This window comes from Poecilia formosa, unplaced genomic scaffold (genome assembly GCF_000485575.1).
Source record: "Poecilia formosa unplaced genomic scaffold, Poecilia_formosa-5.1.2 Scaffold451, whole genome shotgun sequence".
NCBI classification, from domain to species: domain Eukaryota; kingdom Metazoa; phylum Chordata; class Actinopteri; order Cyprinodontiformes; family Poeciliidae; genus Poecilia; species Poecilia formosa.
The window spans coordinates 395,583-417,825 of NW_006800390.1; the positions used below are offsets into that span (position 1 = coordinate 395,583).

Sequence of the window (22,243 nt, forward strand, 5' to 3'; positions counted from 1 at the left end):
CTGAGGTTAATGAGGGTAAAGCCTGGAGGAGAAACTGCTGTTAAAAGACGGTCAGATGAGGGGAAAGCGGTGGTGAGTCAAACACCACAAATTGGTCCTGCTGTGCCAAATTTGCATCTTTTAGTTTCTCCAATTGGCCATTCAGTCAGTGCTGCATGTTTAGATGCCACCGTATGGTTTTCTTAAGTCTTACCGTCATCATGAGAGATTTACAAAACTGAGACAGGAAGATTTTCTACAGTATTCGAGGAAAAACAAAAGCTCTGCCCAAACTGATACAAGTTTTATGAATCTAAATGCATTTTAAGTTATTTTTAGTTAAGTTTAATACAACAACCAAGCAAATTCAAGGAAAGAGTTTGTACTGCAGCTGGGAGTGACTTTTCTTCCAGGACTGGGCATCCTGTGAGTACTTAAGGATGAGTCAGAGGCCAACAGCAGCACTCTGCTAGTTAAGAATAGCGAACATTATGTGCTTTTACATCCATTATCTCCTCTAATAGCAGATACCTAACTACCCATAGCAACAGAGTTGGCAAAATTGGCCCACTTGAAAGCAGCATTTTAATTTAAAGCCCTTGAAGCTCTAAAGCGGAGGCCAATTGTAGCATTGTTAGCGGCTATTGGTTAGTTAATTGTTAACATCTTGATACGTTCACTGTTTTTTCTACACCAAAGTCGGCAGACTATTGATTCAAACGTTTTATTGGCAACTCAAGAATTACCTTTTTTCATATTTTATGGTAACACATAGAGCTACATTGTTAACTGTAAAAAAGAAAAAAACAACTCACCTTAGCATTCATGATTAGTGAAGGCTCTCTGATCCAAAGTTAACGTACCAGTCCACCAAGACTTCACCTAATTGAGAAATATAGTTGCATTTATGCATTTAATATTAATTTCATAACCTTATATAACATTTTATTTGAAGTGAACAGAGCCCCCTAGAGGACACGTTGATTTTGCATTACCTCTTAATAACGTACTAGTCAGTTCAAGCTGCATAATTGAGAACTGAAAGTCTTCCTGCTACTACATAAGGTTTTTCCATGTATGTTAATATCTCATTTGTGAGATATCTGAAGTTTTATATCTTTTTCTTTGGAATCACAAACTTATGTGCAAAATACAAAAGCAAAACATGGGCTTTCCATCCCGTCTAAGCCATAAGGAAAGAAAGAAAAGAAATAAATACATTAAAACTATTTGGATTATTTCTGACTTATTTTCACAGGGTAATAAAGTTATGACGGCTTTGATTGTGATTTTTTGTGTGTTGGTAGTCTGGTTAATGAAGCATCGTTTTAATGCTGACTGAATAAGTGTGCTCTCGAATTATGGCAGAAAAATTCCCCCATAAATAAACAGCTCTGTTAAATTACCCACCGAGTGCAGCGCAAAGGCTGCGGTTTCCAGTTCAGGGATCTCTCGGTAGACGCTACTTTCCTCCATCCTATTCTTCTTCTTTGATGTTTTATGGCTGTTGACAAAAAAAATAAAAAATAAAAAATGGTGCATTACTGCCACCAGCTGGTGTGGAGTGTGGACCAGTTCCTCTACTCTGTCTTTCTCTGTATCACCCAGCAGCTCCACAGGTGAAGCTCATTAGCCTAATTAAGGCAACACCTGAGGCATTCACTGCTTCAGGACATTTAAGCACTAATAGACTACAGAGTTGTGTAGTAACTAGTTGCATTTACTCAATTACATTTACTTGAGTAACTTTTTTGAAAAAATTACTTTTTACTTTTACCTGCATCATTTTATTAAGAAGTATCTCTACTCTCACTTGAATAAAAATTCTGGATTTTCTACCAACTGAATGAAGAACAAACATGTTTTAACCAAAACCTTCACCAGACACAGACACAAACCTGCAGTTTTTGTTGAAGTTTTAAAAGCTTTTTAGTGAAAGAAACTGATTTGGAAAAAATACTATCATTCTCAAAAGGTGTTTTTTTTTATCCTACCAAGTTGGCCTATTTTATTAATTATTATTATTATCAAAGGAGATTATTCTTACAGGGTGTCCTCGATCTGTCCATCACCATGCTTAAAAGTTTTTTTTGTTTGTTTTTTTACTTAATTGGGCTAGATGTCCCTATATTGGGATAGTTTAGTATTTTTGATAGACATTTTAATAGACATTTGCATTTCTGCAGCTCCAACTGGAGCTCTCACTCTTCACTGTGTCAAAACAGAAAATCATGAAAAATTTTCAAACGGTTATATATTTCTGTCATGAGAAAGAGATGTTGTTGTTACAACTTGTCCACGTCAGCCTAACATATATTACGTCTTTCAATGAACTGTCATATTTTGCTTTAGCGCACTGCGCAAGTCAAACACAGCAATAAAAAATCTCTTTGTAATTGTAAGCATTAGATTTATTCACAACCAAAAAGTATAAATAAACTCTTCTTTTGGTTCCAGCCACATCTGTTGGAGGGTAACTGACAAGCTTATTTACTGTCGACGGACCACAAAAATGAACTCATCCGTGTTTCCCGAAGACCATTGCAAAATGTGGCTGCTATTAAGCAGATGTAGCTGAAGCAGGCGACTGGGACTCTCCTGACATGTTAAAACATATGCCAAATCAGTCAACGTTAGGCCCCAAACCAACAAGAGCAAGGCTGGGAGCAGATGGAAAGGAGAGGAGAAATGCTGGAGGTCGGGGGTCTGGAAAGGCCATATGGCAAACCAGAACAGAAAGAAAGTGGAAAGTGGAAATAACCAAACAAACTAAAGGAATCTCGCTTCCCTGAAATGTAAAAGAAACTCAAAATGATTGTGATAGTAAAGCCAAAGCTGCAAAAGCAGAAACCCTGGCGCTCTTCATCTCGTTGGCTAACTCTGCACCCATTAAAACATGAGTCAGGAACTTTCACCACAGAAAAATTCCACCAAGGAGCGAAATGAAAAGCGCTTTTTTCTGCTCTCACACTCCCGCTCCAAACACAATACCCAATGGAGTGAGGCACCGGACCAACAAGTTTACGGTTTTGTTGAAATATGAGCTGACGGCAGTGGAAGGAGCCAAGCCTTACTGAATTAACCCCCCACCCACCAAAAACAAAAAAATATAAGGCTTAATGACCTAGAATAGACTACAAAGTCCTGCATGTAAATGCATTTCTATGAGAAAAATCTTATTGATGTTCAGATTCCAGCTTCATTCAGCCATGAAAGGTTCAGGATGGAAAGTTTTAATAACTGCAAGATGGAGGGGAAAAAAAAGGAAGAACTGTCAGCCAGAGCTACTCAAATCTGTCTTAAGATTTCCACTTTTCAGATAATTACTTTTAGACAACACAATGTTCCCAAACTGAGTGGAATAGACTGCCTTCCCTTCCTCACAAATGCTTTATCCAGTCCAAAACTAGCTTGGATGTGTTCGGGATCACTGTTGGAGCATCCATTTGATTCGAGGTCAAGCTAAAGAATCGACCGCCAGATTGACCAAGAAAGGGTTAAAATAACTCATGCTATCCGCATTAGCCTGCAATACATCTGCAGTGTTTGTGAGGAGTCGAAGTCGGGCTCTCTCAGCTGATCCTGCATGTAAACATTTATTTACTCGTCATGAAAGATGGACTGGAAGAGCTTATCTAATTTGGCATCCAAAATAGTGTAGAAAAGTGTTTCAAAGTTTAGTTTTGAGCCAAAGAAAATCAGAAAATCAAAGCTGTTGCCAGTGGTAACCAAGTTTTATTTTGCATCATAGTGTCAGTTTAGCTGAAGTTCTCATTTCTTTAAAAATGGCATACTATCTGAGTAAGAGTTAGCACTAGTTCTCAAGATTTCCAAGCAAATTTCTGTTCAGTGTAGCATCATCTATCTAGATATTTAACTTTTTTTTGCCATGTGATACCCCCAAGGCCATGCCACCCTGGGCAGAATGCCATCATATCAAAAAGTGGCAATGCTACAGTTTTAATCTCTTCTGTGTTCTTTGTTTTGCATTTAACCTCTTTTATGTTCAAAATGAATTAAAACCAAGCCGTCCGCTCTCTTCATCCTCTTTTCTCAAGACCTTCGGCTTCAGTCCAATGCTGTTTTTTTCCCCAAAGACGAGAAAAAAACCCTCTATTGTTTCACATTGAGTCTGTCTGTATGTTACAGCTGAGCATGACTGATTGTCTGAGGCAGGAGGACAGAGGAGGAAACAATGAGCCACCAGCTTAGACCTATTGATCTTACACTCCCAGTTTATGTCCGTCCCAGTTGGTCATGCAGGAAGATTGGGGGGAAGGAAGGAAGGGAAGGAGGAGGTCGCCAGATTTAGACTCTGCTCCCTAAAAAGTGTGAGAATCTTCTGATTCATTGAGCTGAACTCACTTCCACCTCGACCTCTGCTTCACCCGGTCTAATATCGGAGAGTGGATTGCGAACATAAAAAGCAATATGCTGTTGATAGATTGTCATTCGGGCTACATGGAGTTGCTGGTTCTGCCTTAACGGTTCATTTAAAAAGAAATTTATTTCTTAAACAAGATGAAAAAAGCAACTTTGTTGCCCTGGAACGATGGTGATGGATAACGCCTTCCCTCTGTAAGCTGGTTACCGCTGACAGATTAGGAAATTTATTCTGCTTTGCAGTAGAAAATCTTTGGTTTAATATTAAAACTATTTATCAAAAACCAAAAACGGTTTAAAATGCTGTTAAATAAGGCTTCCAAATGACTAAAACTTGTGATTTTAGCAGCTTATAGTAAAAAAAATAAAGTTAAGAGCCTTCCAGCCACACTCTATAGCATCCACTTGTCAGATTACAGGCAGGCAGGTGAAAACAAAGAAAAATAAAAACGAGATTCCCTTCAAATTATTTCTGCATTATGGGGATGAGCTGCCAAAGCCTGAAGCTCCATGAAAACTCAACCTTTTCACGAGCCCCAAATGGGAGTGGCTTCTTGTCACATTTCTCACGCATAAATGTCACCGCTGTGTTCGTCTCTGAGTCATGACTGCAACACCCAGTTTCACACTTGGAGTTTAAATTAAACAACACCGAAAGTGCACAGCCGTTCCAGCAGCTCTGTGACGCTGTAATAAATTTATCCAGGCAGATGATTGCTATGGAGGAAGAAACAAGAGTGTTGCATAAGAGTTACTGTTTCAACTTTAATGTATTTTATTGGGATTTTGTGTATTAAACTTATACAAATCGGTGCATAAATGTGAATTAGGGGAACGATACGTTTGTAAAGCCTGTAAAACAATTTCCCAAGCTTTTAACAGTCCTGTTCAATCTACCGTGGATAACAATAGTTAGCTTTAAAAATTAAAACAACTATAAATAGCTTGATAGTAAATCCCAGGCTGCTGACTCTAGATGTGAGCTAATTAGGTTTTGAAGGTCAAAGGTTAATGAGACCTGTCCTTTTCTCCATGGCTGTCAGCAATGAGCAATGAGGGAGGATTTAATTACATTTTTACAAAAGTCTGTTGGAGCTGAATGAGTTTTTGTTGTGGTGACTTTTTAACTTGATCCTGATGACCAGTTTATGTCAAATATTCACCCTTTGCAGGTGACCTATGCTGTCAAAACAACCGATTTAAAGGAAATCTAAAATCAGATATCTGTAACTTAATGTTTCTATTTAGTTGATTTCACTTTAAAAATAGTCATAGTTTCTGCAGTCGGCTCCATAAACAGACAAGGATGCAAACCAAACTTGTCTTTTTATTTTTGGAGAGATAATGGACAGCAGCAGTCAATCATAATGACTGCCAGCCCTCGGTGTAATCTAATGCTTTTTACAAGGTAAAAAGATTGACATACAGTTTATATGTAATTATGATCAGAAAGATATCAAATATCGCATCATGGAGAAGAATCGCGCCATACCTCTAACCGTAACCATGGAGACAAGGCCGCACCGTGATGTAGCCTAGCATAAAATAGAAATAACTGGTTAGCATCTCGTCTTTTTAAGGCTGCTCTTGTGTAAGGGGAAACGCTGTTTATGACACAGTGACATAAATCATGTGGTGTGAATTCAGGCAAAGTCTGTAATTTGACAAACACGTCAGAGCAGGAATGGGTCGGTTGCTAAACTAGCTGCTTCCAACTTTGGTAAATACCGCGTTTATATGAGCCCCAACCAGGTGTGTTACGTTCACAGACAAATTATCTCGACTCGAACAAGTAGAAGTCATGAATAAACTGACAAAAACAACTTTGGAAGACAATTTCAGTCGCTCTGTTCAGTACTCACCTCCCTCACTTCCAGCGTCCATCATGGCGCCTCGAATGATTCAGTGACGTAGTTGAAAAGTTGAAAATATTACAATAAAAAGTTCTACATTTTTTATATAGTTTTTCTTCCAACGGTAAAGAAGCATATCTAGTTAAAACTGCCTTCCAACGCTGTCATCTGCTGAAAAACACACCAAACACCTGCAATGTATTAAAGGACAACCTTAGGAGAACAGTTGAAATTACCCACAGCACATCTGCAGACGGAGCATTAGCTCATTTCACCCCCCTCTCATATGTATACGAAATGTCTGAGCAAAACGAGGAGTTATGGGACATATAGAGAACCGGACAGGGCGGACTGCAGAGTTGATATACGCTGATTTTCTGCCAGCCCCGTCCACCCGTGGGGAGTTTGTGGGATTAGAGCTGTGCTCAGGAACTGTGCTTTTGGAACATTCCTTACTTGTTACATTATCTGGATCAGGTTAAAAACTAATAAAGTCAGGGCAAAACTGAAGACTTTATTGCTGCATGGCTATTTTCCTTTGCAAGAATCACAAAAAGTCTATATATAGATGCGTAGGATAAAAACATTTCTTTAGGAAAGACAGGAAAACAAATCATCTGCATGAGTTGGTCGAAAAGTGTGATCCTTTCTTAAGGGTTTACCAAAATGGAAAACATTTTGACACATACAATTTTGAGCAAAATCTTAAAATAACTAATTGAAACCCAGTGGAATGTGGCAAGAAAACCTCAAAAGTGTGGAGTCCAGGAGGCCCAAACGACGTAAGCAGCTGCTCTTTTCTTCATTTTCCCATCCTGATCACGTCAAACTTGCTTCATGCCACACTGAAGGTCATGGACTGAAGATACTAAAATAATGACTATCATCCTTGACATTGATGAACTGTACACACCCAAGGGCAATCCAGACACTGATTGACACGCAACTCCAATGTTTTTCCTAGAGTTCATTGGTTATGCAAGAACTTAACAATCCTTACAGTAACCTTGGAACTGCAAATGCTTCAGGGGATCCAGTAGTAAACCTTCAGATTTACGAAACACTTGTAGGATAGACAACCAAACTTACTCTGCATTGAGATTAAGCAATCAATTGGAGCCTCTTCCAGCACCCAGGGAGGTTGAGACACTAGAAGACACTGACATTTCCAGGTAGTGGCTCACACACAGTCCCTCATATGTTACCAAAGAGTTAGCCAATACACCTCCTCTCCAGTCGAATCCTGTTCATTTCTTAAGCTCTGCCATTGGGGAGTACCTTGGTTTGCTAATGGACTCCCATTCCCAGAATTTTCAGACTCTGCCTCCTTAACTGAGAATATGGGAGCAACTTAAGGATATCCAGAAAGTATTTCTTCTATTGCATGGGTCTGTAGTCCTGGCCATACAGACTCCATGTCTCCAAACTCCCTTGGTACATGAGGCAAACTCTCCTGGAGGTGTGAGTTGAAGATCCCTTGAACTGGGCCCTCTGCCAGATGTTTCTACTTCACCCTCACCCACACTTTATAGTGGTGAAAAGTATACTTTATTACCTTTCAACAAGTTTATGCTAATGGGCTTCATTTCAGTCAAGAAATATAGGAGTTTTGATTTGAAGGCATATTTTTCACAATAATAAACTTTTTCTTTAAGCTGTACCAAGATCAGTTCAGTGGAATGACATCACTTTGAAAAGTAGGGAAAACTTTGCCAACATGACTAGAATCACAACCTAGTGCAAATTACCTGGATAAATGCTTCATGCTTGCCGTCATAAGGTGAAGAGTTGTGTGTCTTTTATTACCCACGTTTATTTTTCACCTGACAGACCTGTTTTCCTGCCACTGACAAGCCAATGCATCTCACTCCTTATGCATGTGATGAAGTCACTGAGTGATTTATAGGATTGCTGGGTGAGCAAAAGCAGTTTCCATGCTCGGTAGCCCCCGGGAATTTACCAGGACTTGTACGAAACCGTCTGCGTCTAGTGATACTTTAGCCTTATAAGTAGACAAGACTATTCAGTCTCACTCACAGAGAACTATTTGTTCCAAGCAGCAGCGACAAAACCTGCTTTTCACAGTGACGTCTTGACCGTCAAGGACTCAAGTTCAGCTTGTTTTTCTGAAAGGAAACAGTTGTCACTCTGAAGAGGTTTATGTTAACACTGACGAGCAAAATAGAGCGCTGTATAAACCAATTCAAGTACTTTGCTTCAGATTTGTTATGCCATCTGATTTACAGCCAATCTAGCTTTGCCATGAATTCAAGTCAAAGCTTGGTGTTTAGTTTTCTTTCAGCTCACAAAACCGATAATTTTTAAACAGCTTGTTCTAAATGAAATCCTCTGAAATAAACAGAACAATAAAAAGAGACAGGCTTGTCTCTCTCAATGTCAAATCCACTGAATACAAATGCATTTTTTTTCCATTACACAACACTTTCTACTATGTACATACACAAGAAAAATCAATGTACTTTACGTACATCTGTTGATATTAAAACACCATCAATCTAGACAAGTCCATTACCATTTCAGTTACTTCCAAATAAACACAAGAGAGAATTTTAATTCATTTTATTTATTCTAAAAGGGAAAATATATAATTCAATAAATATCGTGGCAACAACATTGGCAAAAGACATTTTGAAGGTGACAACATTCAAGAAAACATGAGCGTACACAGATAGGACAGGCTGGAACATGAGGATAAGAGTTTGGGCAAAGTGCTGCAGAATGAGACAGCACTGATGAGAAAAAGCTAATTTTTATGGCAGTGACTTCAATTAAAAGTGCATCAATGCCTTTAACAATAATTGACAGCAAATATTTCAGACCATCCAAACAAAAAAAGTACAAATTATCAAATTATTTGAGTCATGTTTGAGTAGGAAATGATACCAGCTAATAAATGTTAGCTAGGCAGCTAACATCCCAACAGATTTGGCTGTACACTTACAGTGGAGAACTGCTGAAATGGACTAGTTGGCTAATGAGTGAGCCAACTAGCTAATTAGCTTAAAGGCTAACAGGTTGTTACTGCCTGGAAACAGTCTAACCTTCCTAGTTCCAAATGAAACATATTGCAAAATATATTCAAAATAAAAAAACTTAACTCACAGTGGCTAACTGATGAACATTGGCAGATGCTAGCTAACGGCTAACACTCCAAAATCCTATCAGTTGTAATCAGGAGCCATTATTTGCATTATGCCATTTAGAGGAATCCCTCAGGCACATGAACAGTTTGCTGAAATTCAACTGTAGCTAACAAGTCAGCTAACTAGCTAATTAACTCATTGGTAAACATGCTAATGGACTTTTGCCACTCAAGAATTGTTGGGCTCACCTTTATATTTTTGGATTAAGGTTCAGCGGTTCAACACATCTACATGGCTACAACTCCTTCCTCCATTTTGGCTTGTAGTTTTTTTTTTTGTCTGAATTCGAGTTTGGAGTAAAATCAAATGAGCTAATTAGATAATGCAGTTCTAGATTCAAATATACAGACAAGAATATTTTATTTTTGAGCAATGGTCAAGTAGATTATACTGGGAAAACAATCTGAAATAAGATGCTAACCAACTCGGCAGACTGTTGGCTGCAGCACCCATATTGTCATGAAGCCTAAATTAGCTAATGAGTGAGTTAAAACACATTAGCTTAATGACTAAAAGGCTGAGAAAATTTTACTGCTTACAAATTTAAGCCTGGAATAAAATCCACAAAGAAATTCCTGTTTGGATTTTACAGTTTGAGATTTGCTGATTATGAACAGTTTGAACCCATTAGCAATTTCAAAGTTTTGAACATGTAGAACCTGTGGGTTAAGCTAAACTCCAGGAAGTTGAGATTTTTGCACAATACTTTCAGTTTTCTCTTGCTACATAGTGGTGAACCTATGGTTCAAAGGTTTAAAATCTTCAGTCTTACTTCAGAAACTGTTGGTTGAGGTGACTGAATGCAACCATCGGAAGAGTGAGGATGAAACCAACAGAATCAGAATAGAAACAAAGATGCAGTTGCACACCAACAACTTCACATTTAACCAACAACAGTATCAGAAACAGGGACTCCTCTGCACACACACAGACAGTAACAGGAGCAGAGGTAAAAGTGAATCAGTTCCAAACCACAGTGATGAGTTGAAAGCCTTAAGTCTTTGACCCTGCACTTTTTTTTTTCTTTACCTTCATAGGCCACAGCTTGCCGTAGCTTTGGCTCCCAGTCGAAAGATTGCATGTTCTAAAACCCTTTAAATGTGATGGTCTCTTAATGACATCACTCCTCCTGCTCATTTCCTGTTGGTGAGGAAAGCCTTGACTGCATCCGCTCTGTCCTCAGAGGAAGCGGGTCTCCTCCCAGAACTGATAGCCAGCTGACTGATAGCTTCCTCCTCTGGTGGGACTGGTGGTAGCTGAGGTGGGGGTACATCGACTGGGACGCAATTACTCAACGAGTTCTCATTGGAGCAGAATATTCCAGTAACACTTATACGAATTGAAGCTTATAAAAAACCCCTTTCCAGACAAATAGGGGTTTTTTAGCATGCAGGACAGGGCTTTGCCCCTAAGCTCCCTGCTTGCACTAATGCGCTGTCCTCATTTTCTTTAGTCTGATACCCCCCTCCCACCGCAGTCTGACAAGTCACATGACCGAGCAACTTTTGGCTTTGTCCTTCCGGAGATCCGTGGAGACGGCTGCCAGGTCAGGCCGACTGGGCATGTGTGAAATCCTCTTGTTGGCACGCACAGTCTTGCTTCGTTTGGCGTTTTTGCTGTTCTTGTTGATGCAGGCCAGCGTGGCTACGTGGAAAATGTCCCTGACGCTGTTTTCCGACTGCTGGGCCGAACACTCGATGTAAGGCGCTGAGATCTGCTTGGCCATGTTGGAGCCCTGGGAAGAAAAAAGGTTTCAGCATGACCTCTCCCAGCATGTGGTTAGCATTGCTAGCAGGTCCGACTTGCTAGCAATGCTAACCATGCTAAATGCTAGTAGTGTCAATTCTGAAATAATTTTGTCCGTCTTTTCAAATAACAGTAATATTCTGTTAAACTGCAGAGCTGTGTAACAGAGACTGTCTCTCTCTCACTGTGTGACATCACCTCTAATTATAGTATTATTAATATTTAACAATCAAATACGGCAGAAAGGCTGGTAAAAACTCCTGTATGGTTTTCATCTAGTGCAGGAATAGGAAAGATAATAAAACGCTGAATACCTGGTCATAGGAAACTGGGGTTTGTCGATGGTTGGACAGCTCTACTAGGGTACCAAGGTCGGTGCGCAGGTCCGACTTGCAGCCAACTAACAGCATCTTCGTGTTGGGACAAAACTCCTGGATCTCCCCTTTCCACTGCAGAAGACAAACACTTTGAGATCACAGAGTATTTTAATCAATCTCCCCCCAGATCACTTGACCGATTTCCTCTGTAGTCTCAAGTTTAAAACTTGTGATTTAACCACAACTGTGGTCAACTTGAGTATAAAAACACCTTTGCTCATGCAGGTCAGAACGTCCTGACTAGAAATCCCATGAGTTCAAGCCCCACAGTCAGCTGGTCTCTCTGGTACGAAGGTTAAAACCGGCACTTCCTGGAGCCCCCAATGCTTTGAACCTGGGAACGGAGCTACAAATAATCCCCACGTTTCCTCCTGAACAATAAATGCTCTGATCGGTTTGGGTCGTAATCTGGGGCTAATGTGCTTCAGGGCCGACTGACCAGAGGGTCAGAGGATCAAGTTCATTAACACGTGAAGAGGAAGTTGTTTTACACAATGCAATCATCACTTGACTAAATGCTGAAGTCTTGAGGTACAACATCTGACAAACAAGTCCCATAAATTGTTGTTGTTTTTTTGCTTTTTTTTAAAGCTATTTTATGTTGAGATAAGAGATTTTAATCTGCATTTTTAGACCCTAAACTAGCACTGAGAACTGAGGTTTTGCTTTTCGGTTTTCATCCCCTCAGGGGGGGATTACATTCCACATTCTTACTTTAAGCCAAATAAACAAGACGTGGAACACTGGCGGACCTTGACGCGTGACCTCAATTATTCAAAATGAGCTTGCCATCAGTGGAAGCGCACAGATGACTGGGAAGCATCAAGCTGTGTCTCGGTTTTGTCATGCAATGTTAACAATTTTAGAAAAATGTGACTGGCTTTGCACCAGACCAGACCGGACAAAGTTGCTTTCCAGAAGATCGGACCAGACGACACATGGTAGTCAGCAGGGAAAAGAGTCAGAGGTTGACCACTAAGCAACCTCTTGGGAGCTGCTGGTGTTTAAGCAACATTTGAGTCTCTTGAGAGACTTCACCTTGTCTTTATTTGTAGCCACATCTGATCTCATGATGTGAAGTAATGCCTTGTGAATGCAGACGCTTGGTTTTGTTGAGCCTCATCGTAAGACCGGTTTATTACACCCAGACTCTTCAGGTTAAGTTTGAGGAAAGCGGCGGCGTACCTTTTTTAATACGCTGTCGAGGGTTTCGGGACGGCTGATGTCGAAACAGATGAGGACTGCGTCCGAGTCTGGGTAGGACAAGGGCCTCACGTTGTCGTAGTACGGAGATCCTGAAACACAAGGACAAATCTGATTTGTCATTTCTCAAATACTCTTTAGATTATGAGTAGTTTAGATGTTGTGGTCTTAAAACACTTAAAGGCTTTAACAAAATCTGCAGATATGTGTACAAACAAGGCGAAATCTCTGCATAAAAACTTGACACCATGTCATAATTGCAATTCAGCCATAATCCATAGCAACAAGGAGAAAAACAAATAGTGCATTAGTAGAAAAATGTGCTGAGTACCAGATGAAAAGAAAAAAAGAGGTATAGAAACTGAGAAGTTTGGAGTGAGGAAATGTCTTTGTTAAATTAAAACCATGTGTAAGGAGACGCCCATCTCTCAGCCAGACTGAAACATTTCTGGCGAGGAAGAGCGAGGACGGGAGGAGGGACGACCGAGAAGTTAAGGTGGGTCAAGATCACATGACAACAAGAGATGACCACAGGCACCAAGCTGCCAAGAATCCTGGGAATTTTGTTTTTGGTAACTCAAGATTCCCCTGGGATCTTTTTTTCTTCCTGAATATTGCTGTGAGGAAACGGCAGGAATGCTCCATCAAATGCAGAAAAACAAACTTCTGCATTCTGGGAGGGATACGGTCCCGAATCTAAACAGTGGGATAAGGGGAGACACCGTTTCAAACAACGCTTTCAAATAAAGCTGATGTGTGCAAAAACACGGATATTCTGTTTCTGCTTCCACTTCTTGTGTATAACCTGGACTTGACACTGATTTATTTATGTATGTCTTTACTGGACCTTTCTAAAGAACAGATTTTAAAAGGGCTAAGACTTGAGCGTTTTAGCCTTTTTAATATTACAAGCGCAGTAAGCCCAAGAAAGAAAAACAAAACAGCAAACAAGAAATAAATCAACAAAAATCCATCTAGGCTTGCTAACTTTTTTGTCAACGCTAACCTGAAAGTTAGCAAATGCATCACAAATGTATCTAAAACAGATATTTAGCATTTCACCAAAACTCATTTGTGCTAGCTTCTGAACAACATTCACAATAAATAAAGTTATTATGTAGTCAATGAAGTAGTCATTGAAGTAGTAATACTCTAGTTCTGGAGTCAGATTGTCAAATTAAGCATTAGCCTGTTTGCTAACAAACAGTTTGAACACTACAGATGCTAAAATGCATCATCAATGGCAAAAAGCAAGAACCAAACTCCAGGATAAAAATAGTTATTCTGCACCAGTCATGCAAACACAAAAATACTTCAGTTTATATACAGTATTTCACAAAATTACTGTTTTTAAAAGCTAGAAATGGGAGTAGAAACAACAAGGTAACGGTTAACAGTTTTACCAGCAGGTCAGTAGGGATATTCAAGATTTTTAAAATTTGTTATTCTGTGTTTGTAATGTTAAATGAAGGCATTCATAAACTCCAAAAGCAGACAGTGTGGTTGAGATTTTTAAATTTAAAGCTAAATTTCTTTCCACGGGTCCACACTTATTAGCAAACATTTGCTAATTGACATTATGGATTAAAATTTACAAACAAGTTCTGTATTTTTTAACAGCAATTGGGTACTACAGACAAAAAAACACATATCTTTATTTTCCATTTTTCTTCATGAGAAACCTAAATTGTCCCAACTAGAACCCATCAGCCATCACTGACAATCAGAACCAGACTGCATTGAGTCTTTTTTTCTCTCAGTCTCGGACAAAATCAGTGGAAAAATAAAGACCTTCCAACCAAAGGGTAAGCTGTGGAGTCAGCTGACATTTTACAATGATTTGAATATTTCTCATCAGGCCACATAAAGGAGTCGCATATCAAAGCTGCCGGGTGCAGAGCGTGAGGTCCTGAGGCATCCGAGTGGGTTTCTGTGAATATGTCTGCACATTAAACTCCAGATTACTCTATTAAAACATTTTAAGTGCAGCACAACATGAGCGGAAAAACATGTGGAATGCTGAAGTATGCAGCGCGGCATCATAAACTAGTTTGGGGTCATCTTTCTGCCAGCTGGGAAGATAAAAGGCAATCCCACTGACGACGCACCGCAACCTGGTGACCGTCGCAGCGTAATTAGCTCCTGTCATTGTTCTCCCACAGGATCTCTAAATCTGGAAGGGTGACGAGGACCCTAACCCTCTTCCCCCATTCGGTCCTTTTCCACACGTTTTCCTCACAGCAACGCAATCCTGTTGTGCACAACTAACCACACAAGAGAAAACAGATGCTAGGTGGCCAAACTTCCACTGTGGTCCTCATTAGGAGCCGACTGTTTTCCACAGCGGCGGGGACAAGAGGCTCCACCTAATGCTGCAAAGCAAACCAGAGTCTCTTCATGCAATATTCAAACTCACATGTTCTTCAGGATGAGGCTTTTCTTTTAAATACTCATCTTTCAGATTACATTTTTGCTTTATCTCACATACAGATGTGAAACAAGCCAGATGCAGCCGACAGGCTGGAAGTCTGGCAGCAGGTCTGCCATTTTAGCGCATAGCTAACATAGCTGTGCAGAACTGACAGGATGGTGATTGGAAAAAGGCGCTGAGCCCTGTGGGGCCACCTGTGGAAACAGCAAACAGCGGCCCAACTCGTATTGCTGCAGCGCGCACACGTAGCTCCTCGCTAACTAACACACCAAGGACAAGAAGCAAATTAAACTGGCGTAACCTCAGCCAGTACCTTGTGCGGTTGCTGTGGTTACGGAGACATCTGCCGCCGTAAATGCAGCCATTGAGGGAGGTGCTCAGTGTGAGCAGGTATGGCTCTAATGCACAGCGTCTAAAAGCAACACTTGGGGATTTTAATGCATCTTTCATCAAGTTTAGTTCACTTGGTGCTTTCCAGAAGTATGTGCACCCCTGGAACATTTTGTCTTGTTTCTGTTTTCTCAGCCAATATGTTTTCTTCCAGTTCACATCAAATCTAACCAGCTTCACTGTTCCAGCTGAACAAAAAAATCCACACCACATGATGCTGCCACCACCGTACATTACCATAGATGTGGTATGTTTAGGGTTAATTTCTCTATGGGCTTTTTAAGATTAGGACTCATATTAATCAAATATTGAAATAATTGTCAATTAATTTAGTAATCAATTAATCACTACCTGGATCAAAAATATTTTTTTGCTGGAAGAACAAAGCTGTAATTACGACATTAATTATATACATTTTGTGTTACTAAAAACAACTTTTAAGTACGTTTTACTCAGAATTCAAGTTTTAGTTTAATCTGGTTTAAATTCTGCAAAAAACAAAACTCTTATTTAGCACCTTTGCAGTCCAGTTATTAATTGTTTAATCCAGGAAAATTGTCATTTAATGTACAAATGATCACTAGAGCAGTACACTAGAGTACTGCTGTGTTATTGCAATTTAGGCAAACATTGCATAAAAAAAGCTGAAGTGGTTAAATGAAAAATATGTAGAATATGCAGATTTATTTAGCTGATTAATCAAAAATATTCGATTACTAAATAATTTATTAGTTTCAATCCCAATCTATGACATGAGAACCTCCTTTTTCTATTCCAAAACCCAAATAGGTGTTCTTATAGAACTGTTTTTAATCCCTAGTGTGCCAAAAATACCATCGTATTCTGGCATTGCACCAAATTAACAACATGTGAATGTTTCATGACAAATGCTTTCAAGAAAGAAGTAGGAAAAGAAGAAACAGCCTGCAAGGCAGTCCTGTGTTTCTTATTACTGCACTGGCAGGATTCACAGACACCCAGAGCCAAGAATCCAAAGACCCGACAGATTTTAATGTCAAGGTGTAACATCACACAGAGAATCTTTCCGTGACATTAGCCGACAGGAAGTGGAGTAATCTCTCCTAGGATCCCCGCGTTTCAGCTGACACACTATCCCCCCCATCACATCACCGGTCAGCCAGATTCCACCATGATTCAATTTCCCCCTCCTCCCTGGAAACGAGGTGGGGCTTTTAGTGATCCATGGCACTTCTCTTTCACTGGCCGGGTACAATAGCCGCCTTTGTAGAGGAGGAAGTAGAAACCTTTAGTCTCAGGAATGCCAGACATGCGGCTCCAATTTGCTGAGCCCAGAAATGTGAGGAGAACCAACGGTGGCTGGCGGGAGGAAAGGAGGTGGCAGCGTGCAGCGAGGAGCTTAACAGGGGCAAGAAACAGTCCCACACTAAGCTGTCCGGGCAACAGATGCACCAAACGCTACAAATAGACTCCGTTTGATTTGCTGACATGACAGCATGAACGTCACCTCTTCAGTGTTGTGTTCATCTGATTCCTGTAAACTTAAGATACTTTATAGTTTCTCTTAAATACAACATAAAGCTGCTTTCATCAACGTCGTCTTATAAATAATAAGTCACATGACTTGATATGATTTATGAGATTGGGCATGTGGGCAGATGCCCAGGGAGGCTTTAGAAAAGGGACACACAAACACTAGATTTAAAAAAAATACAACAGTAACTTTCAGTCAATTATTTTGACACTTTCCACCCAAAAACTGTTAATGAGTAGTAACTGTAGTAATGTAAACACATTTTGAAACTGGTTCTTTGGATTTTGCCGTCTGCAGCTACAAAGTGTTCAGTCAGTTTGTCGTCGCCAAATGAAACAAGCAGCTGCTTTCAAAGCAAACACCCTGATTACTCTCAGCAAATGGCAAAATAGACCAGGCTACTAGTGAATTCAGCGTAAACAGAGCTAAGCCATGAGTTTGTTTATCATATTGCAACACTGGCGACATCGCAAGAATTTCAAACAAAAATGATCAAAGATGCTCCAATTGGGCTTCCGAGTCTGACAGCAATTTTCTTAGCAGACTTCATGTTTAACTGAGGTTTTCTTTGTATCCAATCCCTCTTGTCTGCAAGTTTATTTCAAACAGAAAGTTAATGATGGAAACAAGAAGAGATTAAGGAAAACATTTACGTTTATTGTAACAGACATTGTTATTACCATATTTAGCAGCCATATTGTGCAGCCGCCCTGATAGAAATACAGAAACTGATTTGTAACTTGTAGCTTGTTCAAATTACTTTATTTCATCATCGGTCAAGTGTTTTTTCAGTAACGTGTTGCAGTTCATTCAGGCTGCAAGAGAGAACTAGACTTTCAGGAGGTAACAGGAAGGCTAGCAGGAAACACCCAAGTTGTTGCAAACATATAGCTGACCTTTCTGATTGATCCTAAACTTTACTTTCACTACGTTCAATAAAGTAAAACTTTTGATTGGCGGATCACAAACCGTAATCGTAGCCACCTGCTATGATTCTCAAATTGTTCCAAGGTGCGTCAAGTTGTCATTTTCAGAAACTTTCTAACCCAAACATTGTGCAGTCAAGGGTAATTGTCGCTCTTTATGGGAGCTGCAGATTGTTCTGGGATGCTACCTTTGATCATTTCTCCTTCATAAACTGAAGTCAGACCTCAGGCCTCCCAGGTTCCCCCCACCGTCTATTTCATCCTCTCAAACACCTCTGCTGCTCATTCAGACCCACTGGCAGACAGACAATGTAAACCACTTCCTCAGCCGCTGAAAGAAATGAGAAGCATCAAAGCGTCCGCCGAAACCCTACAGACCTCACCCTGGGAGTGGAAAGCCAAAGCTAGCTCAGACAAGCTGGGTGGGTGTGTTAAGGAGGAGGTTGGGATGCGAAGGGGGGCAAATGGAAAGCTGCGCAACTGGCAGGAATTTACCTTAATGACCCAAATTACACCCATCACCCTCCCTTTTCAAACACTCGCACTAAAACACACTCCAGGCAGCTCATTAAGCCACTCACAGAACAAAGAGCGTCTTCGCATGTGGAGGTGTGTTTATATGACTTAGTCCTCGTGTCTGCATGCTGGGCTTTGTCGGAGAGCGTGATCGGGGGTTTAGGGGGCTGCACCACACCAACACCAACCCGTCCCCATCCTCCCTTCCCAGCTCACCTCAGGAGATAAGAGATCGATTGGATTGGCTGTGGCCTATGGGTGTCTCTACAAAGGGACCAGTCAAGCTGAAAGCTCCATCAATCGGTCACTGGAAGTGCGCGCGTTGGGTGTTGGGTGGGGGCTAGGGCTGAATGTAGGGGGGCAGGGTAGAGGTATCTTGCTCCATCTAAACCCCACTGATCTAATAGGAAACATACCCCCTCCTTCCTCCTTCACTCCTTTCTGTTTTATGAAGCAGAGAGAAAAAGAGAAATGACTCGGGGCAGCCGGCCAACAGTGTAATAAACCAAAACTCTTGCTCTGGACGGATCTCATTTCTTCACCCTTTTTACTTCCACAGCGCGCACACAAGCTTGATTTCCTGGTTTCTCATCCAAAATTAAAGTCTCTCATTTTTTGTCTCTAATAAAGCAACAGGCAGAAAAGCAAAAAAGTCGACTTGAGATGCTGCTTTTGCTTCCCAGATGTACACAGTCAGGGTCTACGGGTGTTTTTTCAGGTTCTGCCTCTTTCCAGGAAATGAAAACATTTCAAGTTGAATTCTCTAAAGTTATTCAGACGTCGCTTTGGAATTCCAGGCCCAGAGACCCGCAACAGCTGGCTGTCTGCTTGTCCCCGCCCAGCACTCCCACACAGACCAAATGCTTGGACGTTTTCAACATACGCCCTCAATCACACCTCCCCGCTTTGCCCGTTTTCTCCAATCGCGCATCGATGGATGCAAAGAGTGTTTTGTTTACACGCTCAAAGTTCAACTATACAGGAGAATAAAAAAGGATGATTGAGGGGTGGAGAGGATGTATTGTGTAACTCGAATAAAAAAAAAGAAGAAGAAAAAAACGGGAAGTGTGGGAGGAATTTCCAGAATGTGTTCACCAGATGTATGAATTTGAGGCTTGTTCAGTTTGTGTTTTTAAGTTTATGATTTAGTGTGGCTCAGCTGGGAATCTTCCAGAAATTTCCCCTGGATTAAACAGTCACAGATGTTTCCCGGTAGATAAAAGGCGAGGTTGGTATGAAGGTTTCTAATCTGACATTGTGCAAACACCTCCTGATTCTGGAATCAAAGTGCAGAGGTTTCAAAACCGCTAAACCATTCAGACGTCACAGCATTCCCATCATCTCTCAGACGATGGAGGCAGAGAGTAGATCCACATTTCCCTTGGGATGCTGCACACTACCAGTCAGCTGGCTGAAGCACAGCTGCTACACTCACAAGGACGCCAATGTAGCTGTATCACCAAACAACCAAGATGTGGAAACTACACTTCTTTAGAAAAATTTGCAGTTTAGCCACTGTAAACATCATAAAATGTTTCTTTTAGTCAAGGTATACAGTGAGCAAATAATCATCCTCATTACCTTGCTAATCTCAGCGACAATATGTTAGCAGCAATAGCATAATTATTGCTTATCTGTTTTAAAATAAAGCAATTTGATCATTTTTTAGCATTTGAAATGTGTGTCAATATTGTGAAACATGACAGTTTTACTCAAGGATTTAGTTTATAAACTAAAAAGACTTTGTAAAACTGAAACAACTGGGTCAGCATCATTTAATTTCTCATAAACAATGCATGACTCTTACATGCAAGTAAGAGTCATGCATGAAAACATGAATATTTTTTAAGCAAAAAACGTTCATGTTTTTCAGTGTAAAATTAAAAAACATGTATTTTTTAAATAATAGCTGGTATAACATTTCCAAATTAATCTATTTGGGAAATCAAAAGGGCAATAATTATTCTTACTTCAGTCATAAATTATTTTTATTTTCGTACAAGGAAGCAGATGTTTGTGGGTTATTTAGCTAAGCTAGCTACTCTGTATTAGCTTGATAAGAGTGATGGATGCAAATATTATCAAGCAGTCCAATTTTTCCTCCAACGCCTTCTTTCAGGCAGCTCACCAGCAGTGTGCAGCAAAAGGTAAGGAAGGCCCAACTCCAGACCCAACAGAGAGATTTTTGTGTTTGTAAAGAAACACTGTAACTATTTACCAGAAAAACAAAAACAAAATAATATCAATCTTATTTAGTTGTAGTACACAGCTAGCTAACCACTGGATTATGTCACCCACAGTTCAGCTTCTAAGTCTCAGTGGCAGTTGCCCAGGGCAACATTAGAAATGGGGGCCACATAATATAATTAAGAATGGTTGACACCTCCAAATGAAACAATATGCAACTGCTTTTAAATGGATCAAAAGCTAATGTCATCTTTATCCCCTTTTATGGAAACTGAACGTGTACTAGCCTTCTTTCAGACAGCTGGCCAGCAGTGGGCAGCAACAGGTGGGGCAGGACTGTTTTTTTTCTTCACTCCATAAGAAAATCTGAGTCTCTCACTGAGAATGCGTTTTGAAACTGTAATTTATTATTATTATTATTATTATTATCATCATTATTATTATTATTATTATTATCATTATTATCATTATTTAAATCAAATACTTTGATGCCGGTAACCACTCCACATCTACTGGAAACACCCCGCCCCCGCTTCCCCGTTAATCCACGCAGGCGTTTGGGTGGGTGGACAGACACAGCAGGGCTCAAGTCCCCCGGCATGTTGGGACATGTCCTCAGAGACAAAACAGAGAGCAGATGCCGATTACCTGACGTGTCCCACAAGCTGAGCTCGATCCGCTGCGTTTCGATCTCAAAACTGGCCGTGTAGTTTTCAAACACCGTGGGGACGTAGCTCTAGAGTGGGGGAAGAAACACGCAGAGTGGATGTTTGAGAGAGGACGCCTGCTGGGATTTAGACTTCAAAGAAAACCAGCGCTTCACTGACTCCAATGTTTTAAAGTCAAACTAAAACTACAGATGCATGCAACACACAATGCGCTAAGTTTGCCCTGTGTGCGGTGTTAAACGGGGGTCACGCATGCTGCTGCGGGTCTCACCTCAGGGAAGCAGTCCTTGGCGAACACGTGAAGCAGCGCGGTCTTCCCACACTGGCTGTCCCCCACCACCACGATCTTACACTTCACACTCTGACTGGGATCCATGCCGGATTTCAGAGAGGACTTCTGACACGGCCGTCTCTCCTTCATTGATCGACCAGGTCCAAAAACGAGTCCAGTCCTGACTGTTGAGACGTAGAGTGGGTGACTCCCAGTACTGCTGTCCCTGTCTCCTCTGCTGTCTCCGCCTTGCTCTGTGCCGGTAAATGCCATTTGGCTGTATTTATAAGGAGGCAGGAGCCAATAGCAGGGGCTCTCCTCCTCCTCCTCCTCCTCCTCCTTCTCCTCCAGCCGGCTGCCTCCGCACCGCAGTCCGCCGGGAAAGCGCCCCCATTTGGATCACACAAGGTAACTAATAAAATATCCAGGGATGAAAGTAAGGGGGAACGGCAGGGTACTGCGTACCCCTAAAAGATCTAGCGGGGGTACGCAGTACCTGCAAGAGAGGGGAGCGGCTGTCTGCTGTAAAAAATCAATGGGTTCACTGTGCAGCCGTGAGTTCACCCACTAATCAGCCGTGACTGATTAGTTTTTCAAGAACAATCTAAACCACGACTTAATCAGTTAATAAATAAC

The 22,243-nt window shown here is 40.8% G+C and overlaps 1 protein-coding gene and 1 long non-coding RNA gene across 2 annotated transcripts; both read right to left on the reverse strand.

The window, feature by feature from the left end:
- Nucleotides 1–789: 789 nt before the first annotated feature.
- On the reverse strand, nucleotides 790–6,265 carry LOC103155854 (uncharacterized). Its single transcript, XR_001659544.1, has 3 exons — nucleotides 6,225–6,265; nucleotides 1,390–1,483; nucleotides 790–861 (listed from the first exon to the last, which is right to left on the reverse strand). It is a non-coding gene; the product is annotated as an uncharacterized LOC103155854 (long non-coding RNA).
- A 2,517-nt stretch (nucleotides 6,266–8,782) lies between these two features.
- On the reverse strand, nucleotides 8,783–21,920 carry LOC103155855 (rho-related GTP-binding protein RhoE). Its single transcript, XM_007577730.2, has 5 exons — nucleotides 21,608–21,920; nucleotides 21,317–21,404; nucleotides 12,688–12,797; nucleotides 11,440–11,574; nucleotides 8,783–11,114 (listed from the first exon to the last, which is right to left on the reverse strand). The coding sequence occupies exons 1-5, from the start codon at nucleotides 21,878–21,880 to the stop codon at nucleotides 10,866–10,868; spliced, it is 855 nt and encodes a 284-aa protein (XP_007577792.1). The 5' UTR covers nucleotides 21,881–21,920; the 3' UTR covers nucleotides 8,783–10,865.
- Between the last annotated feature and the right edge of the window lie 323 nt (nucleotides 21,921–22,243).

What these genes read in the sequence shown, in the direction of transcription:
- LOC103155855 (XM_007577730.2), bottom strand. Translation starts at nt 21,880, where the DNA reads ATGGCATTTACCGGCACAGAGCAAGGCGGAGACAGCAGAGGAGACAGG. An exon ending in TCGACAGCGTATTAAAAAAG is followed by an intron (nt 11,575 to 12,687) that starts GTACGCCGCCGC and finishes TGTCTTCTGCAG; the next exon opens with TGGAAAGGGGAGATCCAGGA. An exon ending in CCCCAGTTTCCTATGACCAG is followed by an intron (nt 11,115 to 11,439) that starts GTATTCAGCGTT and finishes TTTTCTTCCCAG; the next exon opens with GGCTCCAACATGGCCAAGCA.